Source organism: Abramis brama, assembly GCF_963993115.1.
Source record: "Abramis brama genome assembly, chromosome: 6".
Taxonomy (NCBI): domain Eukaryota; kingdom Metazoa; phylum Chordata; class Actinopteri; order Cypriniformes; family Leuciscidae; genus Abramis; species Abramis brama.
Window position 1 is genome coordinate 7,392,093 of NC_139968.1, and position 21,829 is coordinate 7,413,921.

The 21,829-nt window shown below is 37.8% G+C and overlaps 1 protein-coding gene across 2 annotated transcripts in view; it reads right to left on the reverse strand.

Moving 5' to 3' along the window:
* Nucleotides 1–21,829, reverse strand: part of armc9 (armadillo repeat containing 9) — a 57,332-nt gene that overhangs the window by 5,631 nt on the left and 29,872 nt on the right. For both annotated transcript variants that reach the window (XM_084116627.1, XM_084116626.1), the window contains 10 exons: nucleotides 15,752–15,891; nucleotides 15,529–15,605; nucleotides 14,572–14,646; nucleotides 14,083–14,173; nucleotides 12,334–12,392; nucleotides 12,052–12,150; nucleotides 11,742–11,851; nucleotides 9,255–9,391; nucleotides 7,568–7,676; nucleotides 2,873–3,045 (listed from right to left, as the gene is read on the reverse strand). In XM_084116627.1, coding sequence (XP_083972753.1) covers nucleotides 2,873–3,045; nucleotides 7,568–7,676; nucleotides 9,255–9,391; nucleotides 11,742–11,851; nucleotides 12,052–12,150; nucleotides 12,334–12,392; nucleotides 14,083–14,173; nucleotides 14,572–14,646; nucleotides 15,529–15,605; nucleotides 15,752–15,891 — 1,070 coding nt within the window. The remainder of the gene's footprint in view (nucleotides 1–2,872; nucleotides 3,046–7,567; nucleotides 7,677–9,254; nucleotides 9,392–11,741; nucleotides 11,852–12,051; nucleotides 12,151–12,333; nucleotides 12,393–14,082; nucleotides 14,174–14,571; nucleotides 14,647–15,528; nucleotides 15,606–15,751; nucleotides 15,892–21,829) is intronic.

The window sequence follows — 21,829 nt, forward strand, 5'->3', positions numbered from 1 at the left end:
TAGAAACCACCTACCAACAACCCAAACACCTAGCAACCACCCATCACGCTGTATCAATCACCCAGAATGCCCTAGAAACCACCTAACAACGACCCAAACACCTAACAACCACCCAGAACACTATATATCAATCAGATTTATCTAGAAACCACCTACCAACAACCCAAACACCTAACAACCACCCAGAACACTATATATCAATCAGATTTATCTGGAAACCACCTACCAACAACCCAAACACCTAACAACCACCCAGAACACTATATATCAATCAGATTTATCTGGAAACCACCTACCAACAACCCAAACACCTAACAACCACCCAGAACACTCTATATATCAATCAGATTTATCTGGAAACCACCTACCAACCACCCAGAACACTCTATATATCAATCAGATTTATCTGGAAACCACCTACCAACAACCTAAACACCTAACAACCACCCAGAACACTCTATATATCAATCAGATTTATCTAGAAACCACCTACCAACAACCTACACACCTAACAACCACCCAGAACACTCTATATATCAATCAGATTTATCTAGAAACCACCTGCCAACAACCTACACACCTAACAACCACCCAGAACACTCTATATATCAATCAGATTTATCTAGAAACCACCTACCAACAACCTAAACACCTAACAACCACCCAGAACACTATATATATCAATCAGATTTATCTAGAAACAACTAAGAACACTTTAACACCCCAGAACAACCTATCAACCACCTAGCTACAACCCAGAAAGCCCTAGCAACCACCCAGAAGACCACTGAGATTTAGTATACATTTACTTCAGGAGAAAGACATTTATGTGCCTCAATTGCAAGTGACTTTAGATAAAAGCATCTGCTAAAAATTAATATTTGTAAATGTATTTATGTCCAAATTGTAATTTACGCAGAATGGAACCCAAACCCAAATCTGATCAGAATAAAATGATTACTCACTTATATTACTAAGAATAACTTGTTAAACCAAGAACCCTTCACTTTAATCAGCTAATTAAAATATGTTAATGCACATTTAAGGACGCCTTTGTCAATCTCCAAGACACACTGTCCTTTGACGTCATAACACACTTAGCTGTTCTGCAGCTGTGCTTCATACTGCTTGACATCTGTTCCAATAAAAACAAGAACAAACGACTGAATGAGAGAGTAAATAAATAAAGACACGTTAAAGTGTTCCCTTATCTCAAGTCAAATATCTCCTTATTTGCATTAATAGTAATCTCTCTTTTTTCTAATATAACCTTCAATGACTTTCCTTCAAAAATTTACTTCACGCTATTATTTACTGTTCATAATTTTACTTTAATTCATCACTTCATGTAAAAAACTGAGCTTAAACTGTAAAAACTTCTGTAAACTAAGCTTTTCCTCCTGAAATCAAATACTCTGGGAACACCGGTCAACATAAACTACTAGATTTCCGTTAAACTCCTTTAATTGTTCAAATGTGATTTCTATGGGGATCAAGTAAAAGTACAAGGAAAACCATGTTTTATGAAGAACAGAATGAGAGTTTTGGCTATCAGACAAAGTGGCACTTTAAACTTCAGTGCATATTTTCTGCTTGTAAATAGTTTTAAGTGAATTTTGTGTAAATGTTGTGTATCACAATACTAATAAAAAAAAGATATGAGTAATTTATTTTCAACAATGTTGTGTGTGTATGTATGTGTGTGTGTGTTCTTGTTTAACCAACACTGAGAGAACCAAATGTCCTTACAAAGATATTCAAATGTGAAAATGCTGACATTGTGGGGACATTTGGTCGGGCCCCACGAGGAAAACAGCTTATAAATCATACCAAGTGATGTTTTTTGAAAATGTAAAAATGCAGAAAGTTTTCTGTGGTGAGTAGGCAAAGGGGTAGGGTTAGTGTAGGGGGATAAAATATACAGTTTTAACAGTATTTTTAACAGTAAAAATCATTACGTCTATGGAAAGTCTACATAAAGATATAAAAACAAGTTTGTGTGTGTGTGTGTGTAAATAAATATACTGTAATTAATATATAGTGTTATCAGTGAATCACAAGTGTACAGCACAACTAGAGTCGTCTGATTCCGGAAAGAATGACTCTTATGAGTCGGCTCTTTTTAATGAACCAAAAACATTCAGCACCATCAGTGTAATCTAATCTGAACAAATGAATCTTATAATCTGGTTCTTTTTAGTGAATCAAATACATTATTGCAACCTGTGCAGTTTGATTCCTAAACAAATTACTCACATTATGATTCATTTTGTCATTATAACATTAAATGAATGAATGAAATATGTTACAGTACATTGTTTTCTTTTTTTAAAATATTAATAATTTAATATATTGTTAAGGCCAGCTACTGGATTGCATTTATTTAGCATCTAAAAACACAGCAATTCAAAAGTTAGAGTATAAAACTTTAAATTGATTAACAAATCATTTCTCAAATTAATTTTTTTCCCAAATTAGTTCTCAAAAGTATTAAAAAAAATCATTAACGCAACTAATAAATTAAGCAAAACAGTTAATGCGCCTATTAAATAATTATAGGGTAATCTGAACCGGAAATGTTGGCCTGTCATCGGTGTATTTGCTTTATACATAAGAGCTCACAATGATGTTACACAACATCTGGTACACATGAGAGTAAAAGTATAACAAAGGCGTTTGTACTTTTACTGCACACATACAAAATGTCAAGTAGCATTGGATTTACATTAAAAAGTGATTCACAGGGATAGTCTTCAAACATGGGTGGGATTGGTGACTGATCACATAGATAAGATAAACGCACACACAAGTTTTGTTTGAGAGACGATTTGAGAGTATTGGTTTTGATGGGAAAGTTGAGTGCATGACTTACTCAGTGGGCTGGGCCGCCCCCCGGAGCCCCCTGTCGACCCGGGCCGGCTGGCGCTCTGCTGGGGCTCGCTGTTGGAGAACTGGGGGGCCAGGCGAGACCTGCCAGTGCTGCCTGCGTCACTGTCAGGGGTGCGAGGAATCTTTGGCCGGCATGCAAAGCCCACGGTCTCGCCACTAGAAAGAAGAGAGTGAAAGAGAAGCCACTAAGTCTCCATTTGCAATTTGCCTTTCGTCCAGCGCTGCTCAGAGTGACTAGCAGACTCATTTGAATCCATTTGCATTTGCTTCTCAATCAAATGTTTCTAGCTGAGGGATTTTTTTTTTACTGTAAAACGAGACGAAATGGTTTTTAAAGAGATATTTTCATTTGTATAAAAAAGATTTTGTTAAAAAAAACCAGAAATAGCATTTTAGCTTAGCGAAACCACCTTACAAGTTACTGTTTACACTACTCAAAGTTTGCTTCAACAACCAACTGAGCGTAAAAAACAACTTTTAATGATGATATGTGGATTGTTTTCATAGAATGAAGTGGGAAATATACTATTGGTAGCTTTCTATACGATGCTAACGGCTAAAGCATTTTTCATATAAACATCGCTTGAAGGATGATAACTATAACGATAAAGATATAGTTCTAAAACTCTCTCTAAATATAAAAGAATAGCAGAGTCGATGTATCAGAATGGTAATGTATTTTATGTATCGCTCTCTACAACTTTGGACACATAACGGTAATTAATATGATTAGCCTTTTCTTGACTACGTTATCAAACAGCTAATAATGTGTTGCTAACGTGTCCCGTTCCCCTTCTAACAATCAGGATCCTTAGAAACGTTTTAAACAACTCAGAACGTCAGTGGAGAAAGGCATGTAGTTCATAATAACACCGTCATATTCATCATACACCCGCTATATTGCTAAATGTACCCCATGTTTCATATCAACAGAAAAATATACCAGGATAACATGGCTTCGGTCATAGTTAATGATATGCTAAAGTCCGCCCCCCTCGTGACGTGATTGGTTACAAGGTAGTTTGTGACGTCAGAAACACCAGCGATTTCAAAGCGTGTTTTTGAGACGGTCTTTGGTTCACTGCAGTTTTAAGGGGAAAATACTCAGCAATGGCGTCGACTTATGTATTTACACATGCTTTGTCTTAAAGCATATTAAAAACACCACATTGACATATAAACAACATTAAAAGCTGGATTTTCACCACAGGGGGACTTTAAACATTTAAAGTGGCAGGCGATAAAACTGCAGCGCATGCTTAGAATAAACAGAAGGATATCGTGCGCTGGTGTAAACAGGGTTATCGTTATAGTTATCGTTCTTGCTGTGAACATGCCTTTGTTCTTGTAAAACTACCTGAGGCTCCTTAATGAACTCATTTATTGGATTCATGTTTCGTTCATTACAGCATTCCTAAAAGTTTTCTGTTAAGCTTAAAGTATACTTCAGTTTTGACACACACACTTATCATAAGTACAGCCTTTCAAAGTCTACTTCGTTTTATAGCATTCGTGAACAGAGGCGTTCAACACATGCACACTTAGAAACTTCCTTCCTTATCCAATGTATGTGCTATTTCTCTCCAAATGTTAAAGGATTAGTTCACCCCAAAATGAAAATTTCCTAATAATTTACTCACCCCAATGCCATCCAAGATATCCATGTCTTTCTTTCCCCAGTGGGAGAGAAAATAGGTTTTTTGAGGAAAACATTTTTCTTCTAACAATGGACTTCATTGGTTACCATCGTTTTTTAAGTCCAAATCAATGCAGTTTCAAAAGTCCTTGAAGTGTTTAAACGGGCTGTACGCGATCACAGCTGAAGAAGAGGTTGTTATCTAGCGAAACGATAGGTCATTTTCAAAAAATATATATAATTTATAGACTTTTTACCTTCAATAGTTCGGATTGAGCTGATCAACAAGCGGACAGGGAACTACGTCATCACGTTGAAAGGTCACGCCAGCGGAAGTACCGCCCCACTGTTTACAATATGAATAGTATATGAATAACATTCTGATGAATATGAATAGTAGTTTAAATAGTATTGCCGGCACCGGCGTGACCTTTCAACGTGATGACGTAGTTCCCTGTCCATTTGTTGATCAGCTCAATCCGAACTATTGAAGGTAAAAAGGCTATCGTTTCGCTAGATAACAACCTCTTCTTCAGCTGTGATCGTGTACAGCCCGTTTAAACACTTCAAAGACTTTTGAAACGGCATTGATTTGGATTTAAAAATGATGGTAACCAATGAAGTCCATTGTTAGAAGAAAAATCCAGAAATGTTTTCCTCAAAAAAAACATAATTTCTCTCCCACTGAGGAAAGAAAGACATGGATATCTTGGATGGCATTTGGGTGAATAAATTATTAGGAAATTTTCATTTTGGGGTGAACTAATCCTTTAAGAGTGAAAATATATCTTTGTACTGATTTAAATTAGATTTGCGCGTATCATATATAGCACTCTTCAGTGCGATTGTCTATTGTTGTTGTGTCTTCAGTAGTTTGTTGTAGTGATGTTCGATTCTTGAACGAATCGTTCTTTGAAGCTGGTAAACATTTGAGCCGGTTCACAGAATCAAACTTTAGTTCCGGGTTGCTGGCGAATCAGCCAATGAGCATGCAGTAATGCAACACAGTGGAATGCAGAAAAACACATTTTATATAAGTCCAATTCACACTGCACCGACTCCGACGATTGAACATGCAACTGAACATGTTCGATCGGCGAAAACAAGCGGTGACCAATGAAAACAAATGCCGATGGGTTTCACTGATCTGATAAAACTCGACAAAGTGTCTGTTGCTGTTGGTCAGTGTCTATTGGTGCAGTGTGAATTGGCCTATAGAAATTCTGTTTTTATGTTTCCACCGCAGGAACTTTCCTCAGGAATTAGGGACGTTGGGGTTGTACTCTGTGTGTTTCCACCGCAGGGACCAGGGTCTAAATGAAGTTCTGGGTAAAAATGTCCTCCTCAGAAAACCCCTGCTCGAGAGGTAGTGCTTATTTAAAAGTTCAGGAACTTTCGGGGGTGGGACTTGGGTGCTGAACATGCCGATTGGTTGAGTTCATGCAGCATTTTGATTGGTTGACTCCAAGCAGCATTTTATTTCAACCACCATTTTTAAAAGTCTGTTGCGGAGCTATTCGGATAAACAGTGGAGTTTAAAAAATACATCCGATGGACCGCCGACGAGGTTCAGGCTTTATTAAGCTTATATGCGGAGGACGAAATCCAGCAGGAACTGGAAAGTCGCGTGAAGTCCTACGTCACCGGACTAACTTGCCTAATCTTCACGGTACTTTAGACCGCGGTGGAAACACAGAAAGCAACAGGTCTGGGGAAAAAAAGTTCCTGGGACAAATTGTTTTGGGTAATTTCGGTGGAAACACGGATATAGGGCCCTATCTTGCACACAGCCCAATTGACTTTGTACAGCAATGCATGTATCATTCCTATTTTGCACCCGCGCACAGCAGACTTTTCCCTCGACAGACGCACGTCTGTAAATTAGGGAATTTACTTGCGCTCCCGGGGGCGGTTCAGCGAAGAGGAGGCGTGTTCCGGTGCAAACGTTCCCTGATGCTATTTTGCAGTTTCAGAAAACAATTCCGCCACTGACCAGGAAAAACCTATTTTTAGGGCGCATGCTTGGCTATAGTGCACAACGCGCATACATTTTGCTTCTCTCATCTGATTACCACACGAGGGAAATCATTGTGGTGTCCATGAAGATATGAATAAATAGGCATAAATCTAGCTTACACATTTACCCAAATTATCATACGCCTGTTTAACCGAAGCTAATCTGGGTGTGTTTCTCCATCCCCAATGTCACTTCTCTGTGTTTTACGGCCCTGACGAGAACGTCAGTCTCCTCGGCTGTGAACCGCTCCTGGCAAATCCACCATTATAATAGCAACCCGCTATAGAACAAGCACGCCTGCTCTTAAAGGGAATGTGAGATGGCACTCTGATTGGTTTATTTCACGTTACACACAAACCACACCTATGAATAATGAAGCAACTTCAGACCAACACATTTTAGATCTGCGTCGGGCGCAAGAGTCATTTATCCTGCTGGTATAATAGCAACAGCGCCCGAGACCCGCCCACAAAGTTACTTGCGCTTCAGATCGTTAAAACTGGGCCCATAGAGTGTCTTAAAAATAAATAACACAATGAATATTTCAGCTCATACTCTTGATTGGCAGTTTTCCTGTTGGATGAGAGTGTAATAATATCTTTACACAAGAGAATGTGGTGCACGTGTGTTCAAAGACTCATTACATGCACAGGTCTCCAGGAGTCAGGTTGGACAGGGATTTGGGAAGAAAGGTACCTGAATAAGCCCTTTGTTTAGCAGTTGTTGGATTTTCATGACAAACTCTGTCCTGTGGCAATGCAGACTCAAGGTTCGATGCCTCACTCCCACCCCAAATTCCTTCGGTCTCTCTCTAGCTCGCTGCCTTCCAGAGCTGAGTTACAGCCTGTGACATGCTTGATAACACTGGATCCTGTGGACCTTTACATTTTAGATGTGCCATGCCACAGTGAGCATGGAATGTCGCACCCGGATCCTTAAACCTCTTGTTAATGTAAAACTGTTGTGGAAGATCCCAGGATGAGTAATGTTGGGCTAACAATACGCTGAACAGGCAGCAAACCCACCTGTAGGATTGGCCGTTGGTGTTGTTCTGGCCTGGTGGAGGCACACGTCTCTCCGGGGATCCCGCGAGCCCCGATTCCACAGAGGAACGCCAGCATTCAGAATCAGAGGCTGTTTGGAGAAAGACAAGAAGACACACACACCTCACATGCGGCTGACATCATTAACACACGCACGCCACAGTGAAGGACTTGAGAGCTGTTCACTTTCACAGGGAAATGCAAAGTGGTCTAGGAGAGATGTGCTTTATGGTTGCTGTTCGCAAGGAAATTGAATAGGAATTGCTGCTAAGAGGGAAAAAGTCAGTGAGAAATAAATGACACAGGTGTCCCATATTTTTGAGGACACAACCACTACTAAGACAAATGCTGAAAAAAAAAGCAATGAGAGGAAATTCATTTCGACCAATTTTTGATAGAAACGATGAAAAGCTGTTACAAAAAACATAACTGTGTGATATTTTTGGTGTTTGTAGCTGCAAACAGCTTTGAACATGGCTCATCCAATCAGATTGTAGAACCAGAACCATTCATTTTCCTTATTTGGTGCTTTCCAAATATTGGGTACACATTGACATCAGACGACTTTTTTTAAAAGCAAGGAACAAATCCCATATGTTGACCAAATTCAAGCATTTAATCATGTTACTAAAGTTATCAAGCATTCAACTCTGTTACCAAAGTTATCAAAATTATTAAACATTCAACTCTGTTACCAAAGTTATTGTAATGACTGGTAACTTTGAATGTTTCGTCAGCCGTTTCCAAAGTAATTAAACCCTGTTGAAAGTTTATATATAAACTTATAATAAAGTTATTAAAACAGTTAATTCAACTCTGTTACCAAAGTTATCATAAGTTACCAAACACTCAACCCTGTTTTCAAAATTATTAAAGATGATCAAATTTCCAACCCTGATCAATTTTCTTTAAATTATTTGAATTGCAAATTTAACAACTACCACCAACCAAGACTCAAAACTATTATATAACTATTTATATTTTAATTAAGGCTAAACTGATATCTTAATGTAAATGTTAAATCTACAACTCTGTTATCAGTTTGAGCATTTGAGCATTTTAAACATATAAATGATTCACTTTTTAATGTTCTTCTTCTTCTTACTACTATAAATCATTTACGATTTATTGTTAATGATTTTACCAATTAATTTTTTTTTCTGTTAACAATTACAAATCACCCACATCAATGATTTAAACTCTATTTAGAGGGTCCAAACAAGGAACAGGGTTGAAAAAATTGCAAACCTGATACAAAAATAAAATAATATATTAATAAAACACACCTCCTCGAGTGGATAAACAACATTTTCTACCTACATACCTTGATTCACTACTAATGTTTCAGAGGGTGCAATTAAAAGAAAATGACAGCACTTGCACGAATGAACTCCTTCATATCTGGTTTCGTCTGAGCATTCTCAGACAAACCCTCGCCTGCAGCCACTGAAAGCCACATCAAAGTGATTTCCTGAGTCATGGAAATGAAACGTTGAATATTTATTAAAGATGGAACTGTGATCTCATCTTTCTGAAGGGTTGCAAAGACAATCATATTTTTATTTTTCTGAGATAAAAGATCATTTTTATTCAGAGAAAAAACAATACAGAAATAAATAAAATAACACAAGACATGCCGGAGCACATATTCAATACATGCCACACGTACCCAGTGTTTGGTGCATGGACTCAGCAGTGCTGGGCCGACTGCCAGTGCGAGTAGGGGGGCGGGAACTGAAGCGAGAGTGGGCGGGGCTTCCTTCACTTCTCAGTCGGGTAACGGGGTACACTCCGTCCCCACCAGCTCTGCACAGGCAAACACACACACACACACACACACATGAAGACCTCCGATGCAAAAGCCTCTAAAAGCCACCTATGTCAAAAATGAGATAATAATATTGAGTGAATGCTCTCCGCACATAGTATACATTCATCAAATACTTTCATTTCAAACTCACTAAATCACAGCCTCAGGCCATTCAGAAATGTCGGTAATTAGGTAGAAACCTATACATAGGAGCCTGATAAAAATGTTAATTAAAGAATGATTAGAATGCATATTAGAATGATTTCTGTAGGATCATGTGACACTGAAGACTGGAGTAATGATGCTGAAAATACAGCTTTGATCACAGGAATAAATTACAATTTAAAATATATTCAAATAGAAAACAGTTATTTTACATTGTCATAATATTTAACAATATTACTGTTTTTTTTTTCTTCTTTTAAAATCTTACCGATCCAAAACTTTTGACTGGTAGTGCATGTAGGTTAATATTAATGTTTATACTATGCATTGTTTCCATATATTGGTGCTTATAAATTAACAAAATTAAATATACTGGCGGTGCAAAGTTTGGAATAATTACGGTATTTTAATGTTTTTGAAAGAAGTCTCTTCTGCTCACCAAAGCTGAATTGATTTCATCAAAAATACAGTAAAAACAGTAATATTGTGAAATGTTATTAAAATTTAAATAACTGTTATATTTTTGAATATATTTTAAAATGTAATTTATTCCTGTTATGTCAAAGTTGTATTTTCAGCATCATTACTCCAGTCTTAAGTGTCACATGATCCTTCAGAAATCATTCTAAACTTGATCTACTCCAAACGTCCTTCGGGGAGATGGGAGTAAATATTATCTTCAAAAAAGAACACGCTCTGATAAATTCTAGGTAAAGGGCATAAATACAATGTTGTTTTCTTTCATTTCATTTTTCGAAACGGCAAGGTCAAAACATTGACAGTCACGCAACCAATTGTCCGGGATTGTTCCCATCACTGATCCATATGCTTCATTTAGTAGAAACAATGAGGATATATCCAACTGAGGATGGAAACTTGTATATCCTGCTTGCACATTAACACGTTATTTGACTTGAGGGCAGAACTATTGACTTCTCCCTTATTGAGGACAAGGCCATAGGTGAGCATAGACACATTTGCATTTCAGCTGTGAGCGATGTTTGAGGTATTCTGTTTAATTAAACACCTCCAATGACAACACTTTAATTGGTAACAGAGAAAAAGAACTTTTTGTGGTTACTGTACCAACAAAGAAGCGTAGTACACATGAACTTATTATAAGTAACACGACATGCACAAGAACCATATCTGGGCGTGCGTTAAAATTTCACACATCATTTAAGAGTTTGTAAAATTCATTAGATTTGTGATGGACAGAGGAAGATTTCCGAATGATCCAAATGTTAATATGTGAAATACTTCATTAAAAAAAAAAAAAAAAAAAGATAGGTTGACTTAACAGTTTCAATGTGTTAACCAATGTGAAATTCCTTTTAAGTAGTGGTAGACTAATTTTATAGATCCAAGATGGCATTAAAGTCGCAAAGTTGTGTACTTGTGTTACCGACTCAAGGCCTGTTCATACCAACACGAACGTTCGGCACAAAAATGCTGTTATATTTTGCGTAAAAAAATATCAGAATCCAAATTCACTCTGACTGTACTAGGTGGCGCTTATAGAAAAGCTATATCTTATATCGTAAATCTTATTAATTGGCCAATTTTCTACGCAGTGCGACAGAAAACAAATCAGAACTACTTTTTTTTTTAAAGCAAGGAACAAATCCCATATGTTGACCACATTTGTCAAGTTCAAGTATCCAACCCTGTTTCCAAAGTTATCAAAATGATTAAAAATTCAACTCTGTTACCAAAATTATTATGACCAAACTTGAATGCATGATCGTCAACCGTTTCCAAAGTTATTAAACATTTAACCCTGTTAGAAACGTTATTCAACCTTGTTACCAAATGTATTAAAATGATCACTCTGTTATCAAAGCTATCATAAGTGATCAAACATCCAACCGCTACCAAAGTAATCAAAAACTATCAAATTCTCAGTCCTGTTTTCAAAATTAGCAAAGAAGAGCAAATACTCAACCCTGTTACTAAAGCTGATATGATACATTTTCTTAAAATTATTTGGATTACAAATTGATCAACATCTACCAGCTAACACTTGGCTCCGTAACTCATTTTGTCGCATTGGCGGCATGTGAATGTTTGAGTCGGTCTGAACAGACGCGTTAACAGCCGTCGATTCGAATGTTTATCGCAACGAATTTTCACACAAATATCCATCTTGTTATGAACAGTCGTTCAGAATGAGGTTCTTACATGGAGTTTTTGTGAGAACTGGGCGTAACCGGCCGCTGGAGGGGCTCGTCTGTGCTGTGAGACGATGGAGGATAGGATCTTCTCTTCATCTTCACCATGTTGGTCATTATCTACAAAGCACCAGAGAGACACTTATCACACAGAATACAGCTGACACATCTCAAATGAATCACAAAACCACAGTTTCTCAATGAATAATGTACATCTTCCTATCAATGGATTATAAAAGTGACAGAAGGGGAACAAATACTGTGTTTACACTGCCAGGATTTGGTTTCTATCGTCATATAAATGTAGTGTGATGTTTTACCCCTAGATACTCGGTTGTGAGTAAAGACTCTCCACCGAGCTCTTTTGGCTGAGACTGCAGGACTTCCTCTTTATCCAGGTCTGCCTCCATAACATCTTCCTGTTAACAAGATTAAAGAATTACAGACAGGTCAGGTGACTAAGCAGTAAATCTGAATCTGAACACCGCCAATGCTAATAAAATAGCATTGATAGCCTTTCCTGTAGATTATAGGAAGTCAGAAGTCGCGTTGAGCAATAATCTTTCTCAGAAGACAAGATCAAAGTGAATCACTGTTATTACCTCATCATCATCATCATCCTCTTCATCGCCCGACTCAGGTTCATGCTCGGGAATGTCCGCTGTGTACGACAGAGTTATGAATGAAGGCAAATGAATCACTGAAATATGGAAACCCATCTGTCTTCATTTATTCACCCTCATGTCGTTCTAAACCCGTGTGACATCCATGGAACGCAACATATTAACAGTCAAAAGTGACAAAAAAGCATCGAAGAAGCATTATAAAAGTAGTCCAAATGACTCATATCCTTTATTCCATGTCAAATGGACAGAGTTTATGATGCATTTATGGTGTTTTCCGTCCCTTTTGAAGCTGATAACTATGGAAGCTTGTTTCCGCCACAGAATAAAACATTTTAAAAGATAATTGCGACTTTTTATCTCACAATTGCGAGTTTACATCTCGCAATTCTGACTTTATTTCTCAGAATTGCGTGTTATAAAGTCAGAATTGCGAGATATAAAGTCAGAATTGCGTGAAATAAAGTCGCAATTGCGAGATATAAAGTCAGAATTGCGAGATATAAAGTCAGATTTGCGTGAAATAAAGTCGCAATTGCATGTTATAAAGTCAGAATTGCGAGTTATAATAAAGTCAGAATTGCGAGATATAAAGTCAGAATTGCGAGAAATAAAGTCGCAATTGCGTCTTATAAAGTCAGAATTCTGACCTTTTTTTCTCGCAATTGCGACTTTATTTCACGCAATTCTGACTTTATAACACATAATTGCGAGTTTATATCTCGCAATTCTGACATCTTTTCTCAGAATTGTGAGATATAAACTCACAATTGTGAGATATAAAGTCCAATTCTAAGGAAAAAAAACGACTTTTTTTTTTTTTACCTCAGAATAGTTTATATCTCAGAATTCTGACTTTATATCTCCCAATTGCGTATTATAAAGTCAGAATTGCGTGATATAAAGTCAGAATTGCGTGAAATAAAGTCGCAATTGCGTGATATAAAGTCAGAATTGTGAGATATAAAGTCAGAATTGCGTGAAATAAAGTCAGAATTGTGAGATATAAAGTCAGAATTGCGTGAAATAAAGTCGCAATTGCGTGTTATAAATTCAGAATTGCGAGATATAAAGTCAGAATTGCGTGAAATAAAGTCGCAATTGCGTGTTATAAAGTCAGAATTGCGAGATATAAAGTCAGAATTGCGAGATATAAAGTCAGAATTGCGAGATATAAAGTCAGAATTGCGTGAAATAAAGTCGCAATTGTGTCTTATAAAGTCAGAATTCTGACCTTTTTTTCTCGCAATTGCGACTATTTCACGCAATTCTGACTTTATAACACATAATTGCGACTTTATATCATGCAATTCTGACTTTATATCTCCCAATTGCGTATTATAAAGTCAGAATTGCGTGATATAAAGTCGCAATTGCGAGAAAAAAGTCAGAATTCTGACTTTATAAGACGCAATTGCGACTTTATTTCACTCAATTCTGACTTTATATCTCGCAATTCTGAGAAATAAAGTCAGAATTGCGAGATGTAAACTCGCAATTGTGAGATAAAAAGTCGCAATTATCTTTTAAATTTTTTTATTCTGTGGCGGAAACAAGCTTCCATAGATAACCCAGTCCTCGTTCACTTTATTCTACTGAAAACGGTGGCCAGGATATTATTCAAAAAGGCACTTTTTGAAAAACGTCCCATAGGTTGAGTAGGATGAGGACAGATTTTTTGTTTTTTAAGTGAACGTTTTTGAGGTGACCGGCTTTTTTTCGTCTTACCCGAGTTAAGCAGTTTGATGATGAATTCGATTTGTCTGTTGAGTTCAGGGTTTTCTTCTTTACTGTAACAGCGTAGGGTCTCTTCCATACTCTAAACGCAACAACAAAATACTCACATTATTTGTATTCTGTGAAATAACCACTTTCTTATTCATTTTTCATTCACCAACTTTCTTATTCATTTTAAACATAGACAATTTAAAAAAAAAAAAAATCTGTTTGACAGTGACTTTTCTGATTGGTGGATTTCACTTAAGGATAATGGGTAGTGTAGTTTTTCACCAGGAATTTAACTATCAAACTTTTTTAATTTTTTTATTTCCCTCCTTACTTGTGACGTCTACATGGGCACACATCACTGTTTAACTTTGAAAGGTCTGAATGTTATCGCTAAAGTAATGATAATGAATGGGATTTTTATGACTCAAAGAATTCGAGTCTACGCTATATTGCCCAGGATTTGTGAATGAACAGTGATTAAACACGTACCATCTGTTTCGCTTCCTCTCGTATCTCTGGCATGGACAGGATGCTGTATAAAGCTCCATTCACATAGTAGCGAATCTATATTTACACAAGAAAACAAATATGCAATGTATATTTGAAACTTTGGCATCTCAAAAACCAAAAAAAGCTTGAAATGAGTTTTGTTTGAAGACATTCCTGTCTTCTGTAGAGCATAACTGAGGAATTTTGAGACATTTCCACTAATTTTCCTGTTTATTACTGTAAAGCTGCTTCGAAACTATTTGTATTGTATAAAACACTATGACTTTACTTATAAATTGTGCCTATTTTTTATTTAAATGGGTGAACTGGACTGGATATTAAAGGAAAATCAATTGCTTTAATTTTTATATATTACTTAATATTCTATTATTCTACTGTATTTATTACACAATGAGTCAAAAATGTTGGAAAAAAATAAATAAAAGTATAGAATGTATATTATATCCAGTATGTTTTAATCACAGCTAATGTTGAATCAACTACAAATACAATATATTTTATTGTAACACACACACACACACACACACACACACACACACACACACACACACATATATATATATTATGTAACATAATATATATATATATATTTTTTTTGCTTTTTAATAGTTTATTATTAATAGTTGTACAGTCATATTTCAATGAATTTTTGAGGCCGGTGAGCAAATTCATTTCTGAATATAATATAAAGTGTAGGCTTGAGTCTCCACTTCTAAAGTTTCAAAAAGGGAGTGAATAGTTCATGGAACACTTGCAAGATAAACTTTTTTTAATCCAAAGTTGACAAAAGCCCTCTTATTTGAGAACAGGTTGACGTAAAAAGGACTAAGCTGATTGACGCCTTCAGTTTCAGTAATCACGAAGTGCTGTAAGGGGAGAACAAGCACAAATAACACGCCTTGTTTGTGGATAGCGGATGAGCAATTAGCCATTTACCTCATGGTTCTCATGTCCCAAGAGCTCCGTCAGCACTTTCAAGACGTGTTTGGCCTCCTCCGCACACTTTTCCTTTCCTGAAACATGAGCGGCATAAAGTAAACATTGATTTGCTAAAATAAGCAATGCAAAAAAAAATCTAAACAAAGGATGATTGACGCACAATACACTGGTTTATACGCATCTTGATGTCTTTGCTATGGTTATTGATTCAGTGTGTCACCTTTAGAGCGCAGGCAGAGGTTCATGAGGAGGGAGATGGTGTATTCAAGGGTGTAGTCGGATAGACAGTCGGAGTCGTGGAGCTCTTTGACCAACCAGCCAATCAGACCATCTCTGATCATAGCAGACTGTTGCGCTCGCCTGCTCACAGCACAACATATACACACACACTGAGCAGCTTTTAGGCTTTTAATATGATATATAATAGATAATAACATATTTTTTTGTAAAGACCCCTTGAAATCACTTGCAGTATTTCCTTTTGAAACAATGATGGAAAATATCTAGTGATGCACCGATGTGAAAATTGTGGCCGATACCGATAACCGATATTAATATTGCTGTTATGGCCGATACCGATATTTACCAATGTCGATATATCTCTGTATAGAAAACACATTTTTATGATAATCAAATAAAAATCTATTTTCCAAAACACACATGCATTATATTGCATTGCATATAATGTGTGCTGGTCAACTTGTCTAAAATTAAGAAACCCCTAGAAAACAGTATAAAAAAAAAACATAGGAACATTGTGTATAGGATAGGCTACTTAATTTATTATTCCAATATCCAAATATGATACTAAAAAATACCACAGGGAAAAGGGCATCTATTTGTGACGTGCTGTCTTTGCGTTTGAACATTGCACATTTTAAACAGGACACGCATTAACTGAATAAATGTTAGCCAATACAAACATATTTATAGAAAACAGTTGACAATGAATAGACAGGAGTCCAATAATAGCATAACGAATCACTTATTATAAAAATAACAACAAGTAGGCTATAAGACGAATCCGACATATGGGCTGTGTTAACAGTAAAACATCCGTCATTTAATGAATTTTAAAAAGACGGATGGATAATACAAAATGCTTTCTGACATTTTGACAGAAAAAAAAAACAAGCAAGAACAAAATTTAAAGCCCGTCAATTTTTCATTTTACAATGATCTTCTCTCTCTGTGCGCGCGCGTCCGTGTTTGTGTGAGAGAGAGCTCGCGCAGCACTGATACAATGGTAGCCTACTTTTTAATCCATAGGCCTAAGTAACGAACGCGCTAGTTTTCATACAAAATAAATATGTAACATAATTAGGTAGGCTACTTTAGTTATTATTAACACAATAACGTAACACATGAAGGCTACGTTTCTCAACACTGAGAATGAATAAATAAAGGCCTGTTTCTCCACTCGCGCTTATCAGTAATCCACAAATCACACGTGCTGTCACTTTTGAGAAAAATCAAATTCGAACGGGTATCAAATATCAAGCAATATATTCAAATATCTACGAGTCAAAAAACGATCAGTCAAAAATGAAGAGGAAAAAAAAACATATAAGTTGCACTGGACTGCGTTAACAATGTTACGGACGGGACAGTTCTCCGTTACGGACGTGAGCGCTCTGAAAGCGGCACTAAAAGACTGCTTTAAAACTTTCACAGAGACCTCAAACAGAAAGCACAAAGCCTGTATTTAAATTTAATTTCGTTTTGTATTAATTGTATCTTAATTTTGATCAATGTTTCATTTGCCTGGATTTAATAAATAAGAAGTAGATATAGTAGAAAATATTTAATCAGGACACGGAGACGACGGTGCGTGAACCTGGAGCGCGTCTCATAAATGAAACGAAACCTACCTGCCTCACAGACCTGAGACATATATAGAAAGCTTGAAATGTCTATTTTTAAACAGAACAATTCAAAACGAAAGAAAACAGACTGTTCTCTGCTTATGTCATCTGTATGAAATGTGTATTTCTCTCAGGCGCGTTCACTACTGCAAAGATCGCGAGTCAGCATCGTCAACTTCACACGTCAAATATCGGCCTGTTCACATCGGCCATATTTTGACATCGGAACGATACCAATGTGTAAAAAAATGACGATATCGGCCGATATTATATAGTGCACCACTAAAAATATCACATCAATTTGTTCATTTAAAAAAATAGCCATTGGGTGTTTAGTACGGAAACTTGTTTCCGCCACGGAATAAAAAAAAAAAGTTAAAATTGCAAGTTATAATCTTGCAAATTGCAGAAAATTAAGTTTATATATCGCAATTCGGACTTTCATATCAGATTTCATATCTTGCAAATGACATTTTTGTTCATAACTCACAATTCGAAGTTTTTTTTTCTCAGAATTGTGTAGCCAGGCCTTTTTCTGTCTGTGTTCCCCAGTGCCTTCCCCTTTTCCCTGTCCCACTGTGTAGTGATTCGCCCTGCCACTAGTGGCGTTCTAATAAAGTCATGGCGCCCCTACGGCACTTCCTGTTTCACCTCCGATGCTCCCAGCTGTGGACTGTGCTTTTCGGGTGATTACAAGACCCACAGAAAACTAATAATAACTTTGTGGAAATTAAACGGAAACTTCTCAGACTCGACGGTGAGTTTCTAACACTTATTACCGTTTGCATCCTTTAGTGTGAGCGGCATCATTTGTGTTTAAGTGAGTTTGTTTGTTGGAATCGCTACTTTCGGTTTCGCGATGTCCGATAGTTTCAATGTTAATTCTCCCGAGGAGGACCGCTGTTTGAGCCTTGATTTTAAGAGTTTGAGAACTCAAACTTGAATTATATTATTATCTGCGTCTAGTGTGATGTTTAAACTGTCCTCACATTGACTGGTGTACGGAAATTCTTTTCCGTTCTTTAGTAATGTGAGGTTGTGTGAGCGCTAACATGTTCTAACGGCAGTGCTAAGTAAAGCCATTTACATATATAGAGAATTGGTACTGCGCTAATGTTAGTGCTAACCAGAGCCGTTTTTTGGTGAAGCGGTGATGAATTTGTTATGTTGCGCAACTGAAAAAACCCTAAGAAACTGAGGAAGTGTTTTAATTATGGTTTAAATTATTTATTGTGAAATGAATTGTATGAAGTATTGATGGGATTTACTCCTGAAATGTTACTAGTAACTGAACTTTATTATTTTTGATAATTTGATATTTGTGTTTATGGTGTGTTTTTCCTTTGACCTTGTTTAGGTCAGGTATTTTATTACCCCCACTGATTCCTCTGCAAGAGGTGGCGAGCCGATACTGGTAGGACTTGTTCTTTTTGTTTTTTCCTTGCCATTGGATGCCAGAGCTGGATCCCAACATAAAGACTTTTTTTTGGTTATTTTGAAACACGAACTGAATCATGAGTTCTGAACATGGACCAGATAAAGGATCATATGAACTGAATCTTGCTCTCTGAACAAAGAGTGCACAAAAGGACTTTTCCTTTTTTTTCTCCCCCCCTTGTTTTTTCTTTTCTTGCTAAGAGGCCATTGAGTGTGGCCATTGTTGTTATTGGTTGTTGTTGTCTAGTGTCTGTTGTATTGTTTTATATGTTGTGCGTCAGTTACAATTTGCAAATATATTTTTTTTATATGCATTCTAATTTCGGTCATTGGTGGTTTATTTCTTGTTTCATTCACAACGAGCTCCTTAGTGAACCAGCGACTGTCAGATGGTTGTTGCAATACTAAGCCCTCTTTCCTGTATTATTTCTCGCAGAAGCATATGTTACAAGTGGCGAGCCAGCCAGGAGCTCGTTAACTGAATGAAATTGAAAATATTCTTCCTGATTAAGTATTCTGATTAATCCAATTCAATAATGGATTTCTTTGAGAGGTCTGGGGTAAATGTTCTGAACAGTGTCATTGTGTCTGGTGTAACTCACACTGCAAAAGATGATGAACTCTTTGATGTTTTGAAACAATACAGTCGTTTCAAGAAAATAACTGTTGATGATGAACACTGTCCGTTTTTTAAAAACCTGGTCGTCGAATTTAAATCACAGTCTGCTGTCATAGAGCTAGCAAAAGTTTTGCCGTACATGCATATTTCAGAGAGCGACCCTGAAATAAAATTTTGCGTTACGCTACCCCCGATTAAAAGCACAGTCCAAGCTGGAGCTGAGGCTCCCTTCCCTGACTACATGAATGAACTGCGGCATCTTGCAAGACGAAGTGGACAAAAATTGGAAATTGTACTTAAAGATGTGTTATCTCAAATAAATGAGCATTTGAACACAGTTGAAGTGGAGCCACATAGTGGTCTAAAAGATGAAGGAAACCCAGCAGTGTTAAGTGTGGACCAAGCAACCCTCTTGCCCGGCCAGCAGGGGGAAGAAACAGCCCAACTACCATCACAGCCTGCATTGAGTCAACTGGTTCCTGAACATCTGAGACCCCTAGCTTCACTTCAAGGAAATGAAAGAGAGGGAGCTGGGAGAGTGAGGGTCTCCCACTCTGATCTGAATCCACCAGAAGTACAGAGAGTTGTTGTGGAGCATGTTGTGAGATCTGAAGAGCTCACAACTCAACTCATTACCCAAACTCCGACTTCATTTTCTGGCAAAGTGCCTAAACCCGCGAATGAACTTGACTACGACACATGGAAGTCCTATATTGAGCTACTGTTGGCTGATGTTCATTTACCTCCAGTCCAGATCACAAGAAAGATTATTGAAAGTTTGCTGTCTCCCGCTGCTGATTTTGTGAAGGGCCTGAAGCCAGACACTTTACCATCAGTGTATATACAGATCCTGGAGTCTGCCTACTCCACGGTGCAAGATGGAGAAGAGCTGTTTGCCCAGTTCTTGAACACACTTCAGGACCCTGGTGAAAGAGCCTCTAGTTATCTACAGCGGTTGTTGCTCGCATTGAATACTGCTGTTAAAAGAGGTGGGATCGCAGCATCAGAAACTAATAAACATCTGTTGAGACAATTTTGCAGAGGGTGCTGGGACAACGGTTTAATTTCCAAGCTACAGTTGGATCAGAAAAAGGAGAACCCACCAGCATTCACGGAGTTGCTTCTCCTGCTTCGAACTGAGGAGGACCGACAGTTGGCCAAAGAGAGCCTGATGAAAAAACACATTGGTTCCTCCAAGCATCGTGCAGCTCTTCAGGCCCAAACCTGCAGCCATACCAACGCTGATACTTCATCCATCAACGAACTCAAGCAGCAAGTGAAGAAGCTGCAGCAGCAGATGTCAGCACTGCTGGAGCAGACAACCCGCACCTCTGCCAAAACCACCAGTCGGACCAACCCCACCTCTAAGTCTCCTAGTGGAAGGATGCAGAACACAAGACCCAGAGCTGGTTTCTGTTTTAGATGTGGAGAAGACAGCCACATTGTTGCGTCCTGCAACCAATCAGAAAACTCAGCTCTGGTGAGACAAAAACGTTTGCGCCTTAAGCAACGACAGGAGCAGTGGGACAGTATGAACAACAATCTAGAATTGTCAAACTAGATCCAGCCTCTTCTGCGGGACAAGCGGAGGCTGCCACATCACAGTGTCCCAACTACATGCCTCAAAACCCCTGTTCACTCCCAAAAGGACTCATTGGCACTAAGTGCACTGCTCAAATCCTCATCATGGGAGTTCCAATCAATTGTCTCCTTGATACAGGTTCACAGGTCACCACCGTTCCAGAATCATTTTATAACACTCATCTATCAGATCTTGAACTGAACCCCTTAAATGATCTTCTTGAAGTCGAAGGAGCTAACGGCCAAGCTGTACCTTACCTTGGCTATGTTAACCTTGACATTACATTCCCTCCAGATTTCCTTGGTACTCCAGTAGATGTAGCCACTTTAGCTCTTGTGGTGCCTGACATCAAGACCCATCAACCTTTCATCTTGGTTGGAACCAATACTCTTGATATTGTTTATGCCCTCTCCAGTAACCATATTCCTGATGTTCACTCAGTTTTTTTATGGCTATTGTGCAGTTCTGAAAATACTGCACCACCGGTACAAAATGAGCAGTGAGAACCATCATGGTATTGTCCGACTCCACAGCATGGCATCACAGACCATCCCAGCCATACAGACTGTTTTTCTTGAAGGTACTGCAGCCTCTCATTCCCGGGAGCAGAGAGAGCTGTTCTGGTTGAACATCCAACATAATTTCCCATACCTGGAGGTTTGATGATACAGGCATGTCTGGCTGATTACCCTAACCATCAAGCGTTCTTGCCAGTTTTAGTCAAAAACGAGTCAGACCATGATGTCATCCTCCCTCCTCGAGCCATGATTGCTGAGATTAGTGCGTTTCCTGTGC